This window comes from Lagopus muta, chromosome 1, assembly GCF_023343835.1.
Source record: "Lagopus muta isolate bLagMut1 chromosome 1, bLagMut1 primary, whole genome shotgun sequence".
Lineage (NCBI taxonomy): Eukaryota > Metazoa > Chordata > Aves > Galliformes > Phasianidae > Lagopus > Lagopus muta.
In genome coordinates, this window is record NC_064433.1 from 38,183,866 (window position 1) to 38,198,140 (window position 14,275).

Here is a 14,275-nt window from a genome sequence, read left to right on the forward strand (position 1 = left end):
GCAATTCTGTGTGCATGCTATCTTGATTAAATATCCTTTGCTAGATAAATCCAGGGGATCTTCTTATTGTGTGGGCAGTTTTTTGGTTGAACTTCGTTGTAAAGCTGATTGTGCAGTACTGTCACATCCACTCTATCACTACAGTTATTGTGTGATTAGAATTTGGAGCATGCTACCACAATTAATTGAAATATCCTGTTCCTAAGATAATTGTTTACAGAACTGTGTCGTATCACTAAGTAGAATCATGAACATTTTAAATACCTTTTTTAGAATGTAATATTTTATAATGACTTACAAGACAAGACCCTTGGCTATCCCTATACTACACTTTGTATTTAATCTTACTGCAGTCTTGTCAGACATTTCAGTGTTCTTTGGGGATCCCAGTCCTTCATATTTATTTTGCTTGCTGTTTGTCACGTACCAAAGTTACATAGTCCTACACTCTGGTATAAACAACTGTTTTGAAGAAAATACTTCTGTGGGTTTATCCCTGTTGAAGAAATACAGTACATTCATGCGTACAGTAAACATAAATGTATTTTGGAAGAGATTGATTTAAATCTATGTAGCTAAGTTTGGGATTGGTTTACTATAAAACCACAAACTAGAGAAGCAATTTGCCCACTTTAATTCTTCTTTTAGTGTTTAGAATATCTTTTTCAGTCAAAGAGACACAGAGGAAACTTAATTGCTTCAGCAGATTTTAGATCAGAGCTTGAAAGTTGAGACTTTTACTGCTGTTACTCGGGAGTAATTATTAGACAGATAATATCAATACCGTTATAACCTGTAACAAGATAATGACAGTAACATGAAGTGAAATATTAAGGTACGTATGGAATTTTATTGCTGATAGTGAAGTAATGTGAATCTGACAAAGGAAGCTGAGAGCAAAGCCATCTGGTGTAGTGTTTCAGAAGTCTCTCTGTGGAAATGTGCAACTTAAGAGGTACATCAGTTAAGAAAATTTCAAACTTAATTTTCCTCACTAACTCATGGGTCCCAAATGTACACATTCTTCAGTAAATGAATAAGAATGTGTAAGTGTTCCGTATGTTTTAAAGAAGTTTCTCCAAAGTATTTATCCTTACATTTATATCAGAAATGAGAGACATTCAACAGGTCACGCTGAAAAAGGTAATTTTTGGTTATCAGAGGCCTTAATGAAGTTCTGTAAAAACTGAAAGAAAAAAATTTTTAAGGACTTTAAGGACTATTTATTTCCATACCTATTTTATGCACTAAATAATGTAGTAAACAGTTGAATTTTTAACAAAGAGTCTGCTTTTCACAGTAATTCTTGAAATACGAGAACTCTCCACCTCCTCCAAAGAATTTATGTTCCTATGACCTACCTCACTTGCATTTTAGGTTCCTATATACATCATTCTCATCCTTGAAACTCCCACTCAGCAGCTGCCTGTTTTGGCAGTGCTTGTAGTCCATCCATAGCCATCCCAGGTTTTCACATTAAGCGTCTGTATGGACTTAAAATTGTATTTCTAAGAATGCTCAGAAGCTGTATTGGTTTCGCAGAGTCAAGCACCTTACCAGCAAGGTTTACTTACAGTACAGGTGAAATAAGCACCTGCCTACTGTAGCAAAAGGTTATAGTTGGGGGAAAAAAAAGCAGTGCATCAGAATGAAATATTCAGTATTCATCGGCAGTAGCTGTTTCTTGTGAGAAAAGAGAGGAGAGGAGAGGAGAGGAGAGGAGAGGAGAGGAGAGGAGAGGAGAGGAGAGGAGAGGAGAGGAGAGGAGAGGAGAGGAGAGGAGAGGAGAGGAGAGGAGAGGAGAGGAGAGGAGAGGAGAGGAGAGGAGAGGAGAGGAGAGGAGGAAGGGAGGAAGGAAGGACAAGCAGAATTAAATTAATTTTCATTCTACTTTATTTGCGAGTTAAAATGACAAGATCAGCAAAAGCAGTTTTTCTTATCCTAAACCAGTAGATTAAATATAGACCTACCCACAGAAGTCCTCAAAGTGACACTCTGCACATTTCTGTATGATTTAAGTGGCTGTGTAGGCTCTCCTCTGATGCCAACCTTCTCGCACACAGAGCTAACTCAGGAGCTAGTGGTGCCAACAGTGCCATCCTGCATCACAGTCCCAAGAAAAATATTCATCATTACGTGGAAAGGGGCAAAAAGTGGTAGGGTACAGGTTTCTGAGGGAACACCTGATGCTTCTTTTACAAAGGATCATTTCTGTTTCTTACATTAGTAAGAAAAAATACAAAAGGGATTTTGGAAGGAAAGGCTGGAGCACACTCTCTTCTCTCCAGAATGAATGCTTGTAATCTCTAGCCAGCAGAGTTATTTGTTTGTGTTTTCAGTGTCCCTTTCTTCTTCATCCTCTGCTTCCTGCTCACAACTTCCCAAATCTTGAATTATTTTCTGCATAGTGGTGTGGCTGCAATGAGAGTATCCCCTCCCTAATCCCTTACAGAAGCCTTTAGTCCCAAGGAGTCATTGTGTGGGAGGTAGAAGATATGGATTTAATTAAATTTAAGACAGTGGCCCTTTAAAGTGAATCAGTCAATCCCTATCCTTCATTTCTAGTCTGGTATTCAAGAGACAAGAGTATCACTGGAGTGTATAATTTAAAGAGAAACATGGGACAGTGAGTGAAGAGTTGCAGATGTGGAGCACAATCCCTTGAGGAGTTCAATGGTGAGTGCCCTCTGTATGGTCAGTCACGAGGACCTGGAGAACAGACCTCAAACTCAGAATTGCCAGCTGTTTTGTGGCATAAGGGAGATGGATTTGGCCTTGAAGTAAAAAAAAATAACCACCACATTTGTAGAACTAACAGTAGCATTTGTACTTACATATCAGGCAATGATGTCTATAGTGAGAAAGATGAAAAAAATATATCAGGTAATGGCTGAGCTTTCACGTAACTCTTTCAAGACCTTTTTCTTCTTCAGATATCATCCTCTTGTTATTTTCAGATGGCAGACTGGTAGATTCTAAGTGATCATCTGATTTACATTCATTTATAAGATGTTTGTGCGCTTGGATTCAGCAATGACACATCCTAAAAATTGTACAGTTCAGTTTGCAGATATGTCCAGAGCTGGAAGTGTTTTCCAGTGTCCAGTCTCACATCTGCTCATCATTTTTATTTCTGGTTAAAAATTCACACCATATTATTGAGATGTAACATTAAGAATCAAAAAATATGCATCTTATTTGTAGGAGGAATACAGGCATTGTGGTATGGATATTAGTTTGAAGCAGTATTGTCCAGTGTATGCACAGAAGTACTGATATGAGAAGAGCTTCTCCTACCACAAAGTCTTATTAAAGAACTTCAGTGTTAATTTCTGTCAGTGTGGATCTTTACATATGTAAGCCTTGATCGCTGATCTTTCCTCCGTTTGTCTTTGCAATGTGATAGAAGACTCTGCATTTAAACTTCATACAATTATCCATCTAAATGATCACACACTATCAAAACCTCCTTGGTCTCCAGACTTGAAGTTCACATATAAGTATGATAATATTCAGCATAAGAATGGGATAGTTTGTTAATAAATATACTTTAACATAAGTGGTGCATTTATCAGATACTAGATTCCATTTTTTTTCTTTCTATATTATGTATGTATGTGTCACTATTTTTACCCTGAACTAGGAGAGTTTTTTTTTCCTTGTCTTCAGAGGTAAATAGCAGATGAAAAAAAAAGTCTGTTCTGAATCTTCAATGTAATTTAGGAGGGTGGTATAGTCCTACAGAAATGAGTAGCAGAACCCCAAAAAGTGGGATATACCTTTGAAGATTTTTATGGGAGACTGCAGATAGGACACAGATGAAGGACAGTCACCAGGCCATGGGGCACCCCTTCCTGAAACAGCCTTTTTCTGTGTGGTGTGCAGTTTGAGCTCTCATTATAGTGTTTAGTCAGATCTCCCCTTTCATAATAGAAAACAAGGGTATTCAAAACCTTTTACTTTCCATAGGATGGTCCTTCCAGATCTGTTTGTGTTACAAAACCAATATATGACATAGGATTTTTGATTAGAACTGAGGAAGAATATAATGTTGAATCTAATTTGGGATGACAAGCTTTCTGCTGCAAAAACAATGATAAGATTATTGTGTTCCCTTTGTTATTTAAGATTATTATTTGGCAGAATTTACTTCATACATAAAATTTATTATGCTGGATGATTGCTATTTTAAGTATTATTATCATCCAAATGGGCATGCCTTTATCTTGGGGCAACGCTTTCAAAAGGAAAAAAACATGAAGTGGTATTCCTAGTGTACTGAGCTGCACCCTTAATCATTCAAGCCCTAAAACTGACTTGTATATTTAAACTGCAGAAATATATGTGTAGACTGTCATCTGTGCACATTATTTCATTTCCCTAAATTTCAGCAAGGTAGCGAAAGGCCAAACACTTGTGCAGTGATCTTTACCACTAACACATGCATCAGAAAGACCTGTGTCAACAAAAATGAATGACAGTAAGAAGACACCCAGATCACTTTTGCTTGAAGTCATTAATATGTTTACTTGATATTAATATGCTATCTTCAGTATCTGAAAGCTGTGCTGAATATGTGAGACGTGTTTATTGATATTAAATTATAAATTATAGTGTTTGTAACAAAAAACTTCTAACTGTCAAAGCCCAAGGAAAAGTTAAGTAGAAGTTAAAGTGCCTTGTTATAAAATATGCAGCTCGGAAAGCAGACTTTATTTTGTTTATTTTGATTTGCAAAATCATTCTTCCACATGAGAGGAAACCAAACAATTCAAATCACTTCCTAAGCCTCAAAAGATACAAGCTGGATGGAGACTTTAATTATAAAGTTAGTTGCCGTTTTTCTGCCACTGATTTCTTATAACAAAAGAGCAAAAGTATGTATTAATATTCTTGCATCTTTATGTATCAGAAATTTGCCTTCCCATACTTAAAAAGAAGTGCTGGAAAAGAGGGTTATTTTGATCCCTGGGCCAAGTTCTTTAATGCCAAATCGCAATGTGGAAAGAATGTCTCCATCCAAGTTATAAATCCTTAAAATGAGCTTTGATGGAAAATGTAGTTTCACAGTGGAATCTCCTCAGCTCCATGTGAGGAGCCCCACTGCTGCATCTATGGGGCAGGTGTTCCTTCTGTCCAGAATTGCTCTGCTGACTTACTGCTTTTGCTCAGAAAAGAGCAAGGATGATTTTATCCTGCAAATTACTTTGTGATTTCCAGACAGATCTGAGTACTTTTCTCTGTTCTTCTTTATTAAAATGAATTTGTAAGACTAGTCTTGAAATTATCCTAGAAGTGACAAGATATGTATGAGACAGAAGATTGATGCAAGTATGGAATAAATGATATCTCACTCAGAAGAACAGAAAGAGGCCCCTGGTGCAGAGAGCCATCATTTCTGTCCTGGATAGCCCAAAGCAAAAAATAGGCTTCCTTTTACTTTTTTGGACAGGCACAGGTGCTCCTTCCCAACTCACCTATTTCTTCCAAAGGCGATCTCATTTGCCAGGAACTGTTGTAGACATCTGTGGTTGAAAGCTTTACACAGACTCAGATAATGTGCATTTGTACCTGTAGAAAAAAGTAGTTTTGTATCAGCTCATTTATTTGGTCAGGAGAATACTAGCAGTTTTCTGTTGATCAAAGTAATTTGTTAATGCATCACCACTATCAAAAAGAATGTATTTCCACTGCATATTTGTTGCTGCTGTAGCATCCATAAGAATATCTGTGTGTGTCCCACTACAAAGGACAGCTGGCACCTTTTTCCATCATATCCTCCCTCTTCCTCATCACTTCTGGGGCACACATATGTGAATATCAGCAGGAAGAGTTGCTGGGTCAGATTCTGTTGCATGGGCTATATGCTGGCTAGTGAGTGGATTACATCCAGCATGTTCCTGAAACACATCTCTCCTTTTTTTTTTTTTTCCACGTGAGAGACATCCTGCTCATATGCAGTAAGTGATGGTACGTTACCTTTAGGAGTGCTCTCCACATCTGAACTGATATGCCAAGGCAGACTTGCCTTCTGAATGGTGTCTCTGGGTTTCACAGTAATGCCCAGCAGAGAATGCTGGTTGTCTTTGCCCTTATAATATTAGAGATACCAGTTTGAATCAGTGTTTTATATAAAAGATGCAGTGAATAATAGGTTTGGTATTTTACTGTAGTTTTGCTAAAAGGATGCAAGAATGTGCTCTGAAGTTGAAAAATACAGGTAAGAAATAATTCCAAAGTTAGTGGTACAGGCAATTACATGGAGTATTAATATCAAAACATGTCAAGACTGGCTGTTTTGGAGGCTTACTCTGTGTGAGTCTTGTCTTCTGTTAATTCAGGAAGCTTGAGGCCAGTATTAATAACTGTGGTGTTGTTGCTCTTCTGACAAGAATCTCTTTGCTGCAGTACAAATCTGCAGGAGCCCAGCAGCTGCATTATGAATATCTGGCTCCTTCCTGTGGTACTTCATTGCTATTGCACAGGGCTGATGAGCAGCTGCAATAAAATAGTAAGCAAAACAATGTGTTTAAAATATAAAGCAAATTGGTATGATTATTTTCAAAAGATGAGTAAGTTATTTCACTCTATAAAGAGTTGATTTTTGTTTAATTTGCACTACACAAATCACTTAGCAAACCTTATCCACCCAACCACAGATACATGCCTCAGTGCTGTTGTTAAATATTGGCCTAAACACATGTATTAAACGAATTCTGAGTTGGATTTGTTAAGAAATGTGTGGAAAGAGAGAGCAGTACATCAGGACAAATGTCATTTGGGTGATTCAGAAACTCTAAGTTGAATAAGTCATCTAAAAATTGCCAGTGATGGTTGAATGGTATTATTTCTATTCCTTCTCTTTGCTGTGATTAAATAAATGTTATTTCATTTAATTGTATTTTTATCTGAAAATTGCAGAATAACATTGATGGATACATACTGCTGTTTGTAACACAGAATCACACTACAGGGATTCTGGCATTTTGGTTAATTTCTGTGTACTTCTCTAAACAATTTCTATTCCTAAATTTGTGATTGTTGTCATTTGCTCACTCAAATCGAGAAAGAAGGTATCAGGAATGTCATTTAATACTTACTTCACTCTGCTGAATGAAATGTATTGGCTTCTATTTTGCACATAAATTGTATCATTCTAGTTTCATTTTTCTGGCCTTATATTTTTAATTGTGTAAATATTTTTCCTTCTCATGCAATTTGCTCCACATTAAAAAAAGTGCCACCCCCAGCTTTACTTTGAAGCACATGAGTTGGAGTGTGTTTTCTGTAGTAAGTTAAATCCTGACATAAATCGGATGCTAGATCTGTCTCTGATGGCAGGCTAAATATAAATATTGAACCGTTGTTTGCAAAGTTAGCCCTTTTCCTTGTTAAGAGGAGGACAGAAACTAATGAACTGTGCTTTTGCAGCCTGGGGAGAAAACCTGCAATAAGAAAATATTTAAAAGGTCAGAACCAGACTTTCAGTTAAGTTTTCCTTAGTGAAGAGACAGGATAAAGGCATCTCTTTGCAAAATGATTTGCTCACCTTCTTCTGACACTAGTCAACACATTGCCCAACTTCTCCTTATAAAGGCCAGCAGCTTCAGGGACACTCCAACACATGTTGTGCTACCCACGACTCATTGGCCAAGAATAGCTCTCTCGAAGTAGAGTTGTGGTCATGCCCTCTCGTCTGGCAAATTCCCTTCATCGGGGACTCTGGGACTGCTATGGAGACTCTTCTGGGTATTCAGCATCCAGTTTGGGCCACACACTGGAAAACAGCCCAAGAAATAGATATACAGCCTTTGCAGCCCATTGCATAGCATGCTAGAGAGGAGTAAAAACAAGTCATTAATCTCTTTTTGTACAAGCATGATTTGAACGATTGTCTATGGGTGAAAAGCTCTAAGTGCTATCAACACTGAGCTGTCTTCACTGAGCATGTTTTAAGTAGGCTGAATACATTACACTAGTTAATCACATAACACATTTATTAAGTTAAAAATACTGTATTTCCTCTTTGGCTGGCTGTTAAAAATTTTTGTGTTCTACTTTTTTCAGGTCTTTTGTTTCTTTGTTTGTTTGTTTGTGAAACAGAAATGAATATCGAACGTATTGATCTAGTCTGAACACAAAAAAAAAGACAGACCCTTGCTGTACTGAAAAATAATATTTTATATGGCTGTGAGCCATTGCAATCCAGGTATTCTGCAGCAACACTTTTCATGATAGATAACTGTTGGTCTATTTTTCCAACTTGTGTTTGCTACAAGATAAAGGGGAAAAAAAGAAACTGTGAGAGGCTTGCTAATGTAAAGGGATTCCTTTTGGGAAATAAGTTCTTGAAAACATCCCCTTCCCCAAAAAATATGAGGCCGGTATTGTGAATGGAAGAGAGCACTGGGGGACTGCACTTCAATTCTTTCATACTAATGAAGGAGGACATGGTTGTATTCTAGAGAACATTTTAAAGGACAGAATATGAAAGATGGGTAATATCTATTGATTCCCAGATATCTAGGGAGGAAACTTTTTCATACAGTGGAAAAATGTTTTAATATCTTTTCAGATATAACCTAACCTCCTAAATGGCATGGAATTCTGTCACGAGGTCTCAGCATAACTCAGCTGGCTGCAACTGTTGTTCTTCCTAAGTAGCAGCACTGGCACATAACAGAATGACAGTGGTGCACACTAAGTATGGAAAGCTGCCTTCTCGATGGCAACAGACCATTTTCAGAACTGAAAATCTATATTCTGTAGCAAGCAAAAAAAGCAGAAATATGTAGAAGGATCTTGATTCCAGGAATATGTATTTTCCCACCATGACTATTTATAAAACTGCCTGATTAAAAAAAAGGAGAAAGAAAAAATCAGATTTAAAAAAAAAATATAGAAAAAAATGATTACAACTCATAATATCTGGGTTGTATTTTCAGCTTTGCTTGCCTTTGAACAAGACGTTAAAATATATATATATATATATATATAAAATACTCTGATAATACTTTTTATTCATTGCTTTCTCTACATCTTAAATAAAGTTTAGGGGCGATCTCATTAACTTCTGTAAAGCCTATTGAGGTGGCTTTGTGGAAGACACTAACAAAGTGTTACAAGTTATTGCATTAGACTGATTGTAATTCTGAAATCCAGTTGACATTTCACGTTTGATGTTGATTGGGTGTGGTAGCATTTCTGCATTAATTTTAAAGGAGGTTAATTACAGCACTACCTCGTGTATAATTGCCTGGTTTACGATTAAAGCATTTTCAACAAATGGTAGTAACCTGTGAGATCCCTGTTCTTTTTCACTCAGTTAAACTAACGTATTGCAAAATGTTTTGTTTCTTCACCAGTCCTGCCAAGTTGCTCTCCTGTGTTCCTTACAGCAATGTGTGGAGTATCGAGGTGAAGTTCATAACTATATTTGGGAATGAGAACTGATTTCCTCTAACCTCTGGAAGGTTAGCATGACAAGCAGTTGAAGAATGCTAGGGGAAACCATTGTTAACACAAGCAGGCTGTGCCCAAGCTCAGATTGCCCCACTGAATTCAGCTTTGTGTTGCAAGCGGTTAAATTATCCAATGCCAGGACACAGCTTGGACCATACAAACGCAGTCTTGGCTCTCTTCTGCTATCAGGTTGTTGAGGCTAGTACTCCACACCGCAGACAGCAGCAACTCCACCATCCTTCTTCAGCTGTTGGAGCCTTGCACTGGAGCAGATACTTCTGTTTTAGCTGGGTCTGTGAACCACAGTGCTAAGGGAGGAAACCTGAGAGGAAATGAATAAGTCATCAGCCCGCCCCAGCATGTAGTTGTGAGGCTGAGGCTGGGTTCCTGGGCTGGTCAGTGCAGTGAGGAGGAAGTGTTGCAACCACTGACCCATCTGTGTGTTGCCTTCTCTGGAACAGCCTCAGAATTTAAAAAAAAAAAAAAAAAAGGAAAATAAATAATAAATAAATATTAAATATTAAAATGTTTTTGGGAAATGTTACTGGTCAGTTAGTGCAAGATGAAATTATCTCCTGCTAGCTCTGAAAAGAGGAGGAGCATGGAGAGCTCCAATAAAAGGGGAATGCCAACTACAAGCAAACTGTTGCATGAAATTACAGCACTTCTATCTTTTGTTTTGTGTAACTTCTCTTTGCAACTGAGTACCATCAGTGATGACGTACACTGGAGATTTTTGCTGTCCTGAGGATTTTAAGATAAAATTGCAGTTACTTCGGTAATCATTGTGAAGGGGGTTTTCTATGACCCTTGTTATTTGCATCCAAGAATTTAGTGTGAAATATGTAGTGCATGCACACATTCTTGTAATTTCATGTATCCATCTGCATGCTTCTCATTTTCTACAACTGACTCTTGAGCAGTTGGGTTCATGGAAGAATGAGATGAATGAAAACGGAGTCCTGTGGGGAAGGGGACAAACTGAAGCAAGTGGTGACCCTTTGTAAAGAGAGGAAATTAAACGTGACATTCCATTGCCAACTGGATATTACTTTGCTCTCTGGTCTCTGTCAACAGCTCTTCAATTTCTGATTTTTTTGCAATACTTTTGAAGTGAAAAAACTCCTCTGACTACCACCTCATCTCACTTTTTTTCCCATCATTTCAGGACTGTCAAAATACAGACCATTGGTACAGTTTTGCAGCCACCAGGGTGATGTGGGTTAGGAACTTTTGGTAGCAAATCACCCATATCTATCACAATTCATTTCCATCTCTGCTGTTCAGATTCTTCATTCTTTCTACTTTCTACTTTTAAATTTACAAAAAAAGAAATATATGAAGAGTGGGTGGGTGAAGTCTGTTCTTTGAGTATTAGATACTTGCACAGCAGCTGCTAGAATAAAATTTGTCTGGCTACGTACTGAGACGGTAGTTCAAGTTGCAGTCAAAATTAGGATTGGTACATCAGATTATGTGTGGGTGTGACAAATGAAAAAAATGACATGCATGGTAAAGCATTTTTATTTGGAGTACAGAATCAACCCAAAATAATATTGGTAGGTATTAAATTCTGTATTTTCCAGTGGATCAGTTTCATTGGAGTACAGAAAATAGTTCAGCTTATAGTGGGAACTCAGAGAATACTTAAGATGCATTATTTTTAAAGAATGACTGAAGTTGAAACACTAGTAGTAGGGAGTACATGATGCTATGGGTGTGGTATGTGCCTTTTATCCTCCTGAATTCATATTGTTCCAAATATTTGTTAATACTATCTTTGGAGACTCCACATTGGCATTCATTATATGTATTTATACACACTGAAGAAACACTTTCATATCTACTGTTGGCTTTGAAAAACATTTTAATGGAGTCTTCTGTGTGATTCACCTGTGTAGTAATGAAAAAAAGAGTTCTGGTTTTTGAAAACCTATGACCCAAGCAGACTTCTGGGTACAGGAGGGAAATTTATGTCCCCAGCAAGCAGCAGCATCTTTTGGCTATGGGAGACTTGAATCCCCTCCCACAATTTGATGCCATATAGTTATTTACAGTTATTTAAACCTGCCAAGAAAGCTTAGACAAACCAGTTGTGATCCACTTGCAGGAATTTTGAGGAGATATAGGATTGTCCAAACCAATCAAAATTTCCTATCAATTTTACTGAAGAGTGAGAAAACCTGTGACAAATGTTTTCAGGGTGCAAATGAGTCTGACTTGAGTGTGGACTAAGCAATGATACCTTTGCTGGGTGGAAAGTGGATGCTGGTTCTCCAGACAAGGCTCAGGACTGGCAATTTCCAGTTTTTCCATGGTTCTGCCACAGATTTACTTGAATTAAGCAAATAGTTCATGGCTTTGGTCTCTGTTTTTCTGTTCACAAAATGGAATTCTGACCCCTTCCTCCCAAGGGTCTCTGAGGTTAAATAAAAGGATGTTTATAAAGTGACCTCATGTTGTTCTCATAGATGAGGTGCGGTGTCAACAATTTCAAACAATAACCTCAGCATAGAGGGTACCACAGATATTATATATTCCTACATAGTGATGCTGCTATGCATATATGCTTTCTTTCAGCAACCACATGCAGGGACAGCAAGAGGGTCTGTCCTTTCTTCTAGGGTGGTGAGAGGGACTGTGGGAACCCCACAGATAGGACTCAGCCCTTGCTGCCTAGAGCCATTGATGCTCTGATGCTGTGCCATGCCTGGGCTAAGTTTCACTGGTCCAGGCTGCCTTGCCTGCTGGGAAACATGGGAGACAGTGTGAGACCTTCTGGGGTGCTCCAGGCCTTCAGCATGCATGGCATGGTGTCCCTGACTCTCCATCTCACCTGCTTCCAGCCACCCTCCTCCTTCTTTTGGTGGATGTCGTTCAGCTGGGCCTTTCTAACCTTCCATTGGTTGCTTTCAATTTTTGTGCAACACACAAAACCATGGGAACAAATGAACTGTGCAGGGCGGGAAACTGTGATTATTGCAGCAGTGTGGCAGAAGCGCTGTCACAGACAGGATCCCAAGCAACAAACCAATGAACTCCCACCAAAACACAGGCACACACTTCTGCTCTCGCTTTCTCTTTGGCAGTCTCTGCGTGCTGGGTGTGTGGTGGGGTGTGAGAGTAGGTAGGGGCACAGCAGGAGGTAGAACTGGGGCAGATGTGACTGATTTATGGCCTGAGTTTCCTCTACTGTCATAAGGGGAATTTTGCTTGGTCACAGCAAGCTTGAACCCTCATGAAACAGAGTGAATCATTTGATGTTAAAATAAAACAGAAAACGGCAGTGGGAGGGGCATGGCTGTTTTAAAAAAAAATAACGTTAAAATTGTTTCCTTTGGTGCTGACTTCTTAAACTGGAATGCGATCCGGAATAGTTCTCGTGTGCAAGCCAACATTTGTTTTAAGAATTTTTATTGTCTTCTTTCCCTCTCCCCTCTCTCCGTCCTGCCCTCCCCTCTGCTCTGCAGATTTACACTGACTGGGCTAACCACTACCTAGCAAAATCTGGCCACAAGCGGTTGATCAAGGATTTGCAACAGGACATTGCAGATGGAGTTCTGCTAGCAGAAATCATCCAGATCATCGGTAAGACCCAGGCTCGGAGAAGTACTGTGAGCTCTTTGCGTGGGGGAATATATAATTCAAGTTGAATGTATTTAACAATAAGATGAACCCGGAATAATATGATTTGACTGACTCCATATGTCTCTGATATTTGTGTGGTTCATCCTTGTCTTAATTAAAAAATATGTTTATGTGAGCATGTTTGGAACTGTCTGTTTAACCATACTTTAAATGGCCAGAACTGTATCTTACACACTTTGAATTGTCAGAAATGAATGCTCCATTAAGCCATATGTCTCCCATGTGTGCATTTCGTTAGCTGGAGTGGCTCATACTTTCTGGGCTGCCTTGAAACTGTATCCTGACCCTACAAAGACAATTGCGGAAGATTTCATGTCAGCAGTTATTTTGCAGGGGCTGAAGAATTAGCAGCAATCTCCTTCACACTTCCCCCTTTGCATGATTTGGCATGTGGAAGCAACTGCTGCTAACAAGAAATGTTACTGTGCGACGGAGCTTTACTTAGAAAGGAGCTCTGTGTCAACAAAACCCCGTGCACTTTATCGCTGTGTCTGTTCTGCTTATTCTCTTTCTTTTTGGTGTGTGTGGGTTTTTTGTTTTGTTTTGTTTTGTTTTGCCGAGGTTGGGGCTGGAGAGAAAACTTTTATCCCCCTGTTTACTTCTCATTTCTCACCTCACTGTTTCTGTTTAGCAAATGAGAAGGTTGAAGATATCAATGGCTGTCCCCGGAGCCAGTCTCAAATGGTAAGAATAACATATATTCTTAGTGTGCGTTGGCATCTCTGCATTTTTCTAAAATGCTTTCTAACAGTGATTTCTTTAAATGGTGAATATTCTGTCCCATATCTATTGTACAGTCCTAATTCTCACATACTGTTCTTTATATTTCTTTTTTCCATGTATACTTAGTGTCTGCATCTTCATTTTTGTGCTTGCTAACTTTGGGTCTTGATGTAACCCAGCAGCAAAACTTCATTAGTACTAATGAATCCAGAACTGCCTTAGTGAACCTGTTCTCCTGATTATCCACATAATTTCATTCAACTTCATTTTTAAGGGTGATAAATCCAAGAATAAATTTTTAAGTGGAGTCTTTGTGTCTGGAAAACTGGTCTGATGAACAAGACTTGCCAAATTATTTCTGAATATAAATAGCCCTTTGGATTGCCCACTGTGAAGTCCAGTTAGATGCACTGACTCCACAACTTTCAGAAATAGCACTTTA

The 14,275-nt window shown here is 38.5% G+C and overlaps 1 protein-coding gene across 11 annotated transcripts in view; it reads left to right on the top strand.

Moving 5' to 3' along the window:
* Positions 1-14,275, top strand: part of NAV3 (neuron navigator 3) — a 523,919-nt gene that overhangs the window by 332,209 nt on the left and 177,435 nt on the right. For all 11 annotated transcript variants that reach the window (XM_048934384.1, XM_048934394.1, XM_048934333.1 and 8 more), the window contains 2 exons: positions 12,933-13,050; positions 13,742-13,794. In XM_048934384.1, the coding sequence (XP_048790341.1) occupies positions 12,933-13,050; positions 13,742-13,794 (171 nt within the window). The remainder of the gene's footprint in view (positions 1-12,932; positions 13,051-13,741; positions 13,795-14,275) is intronic.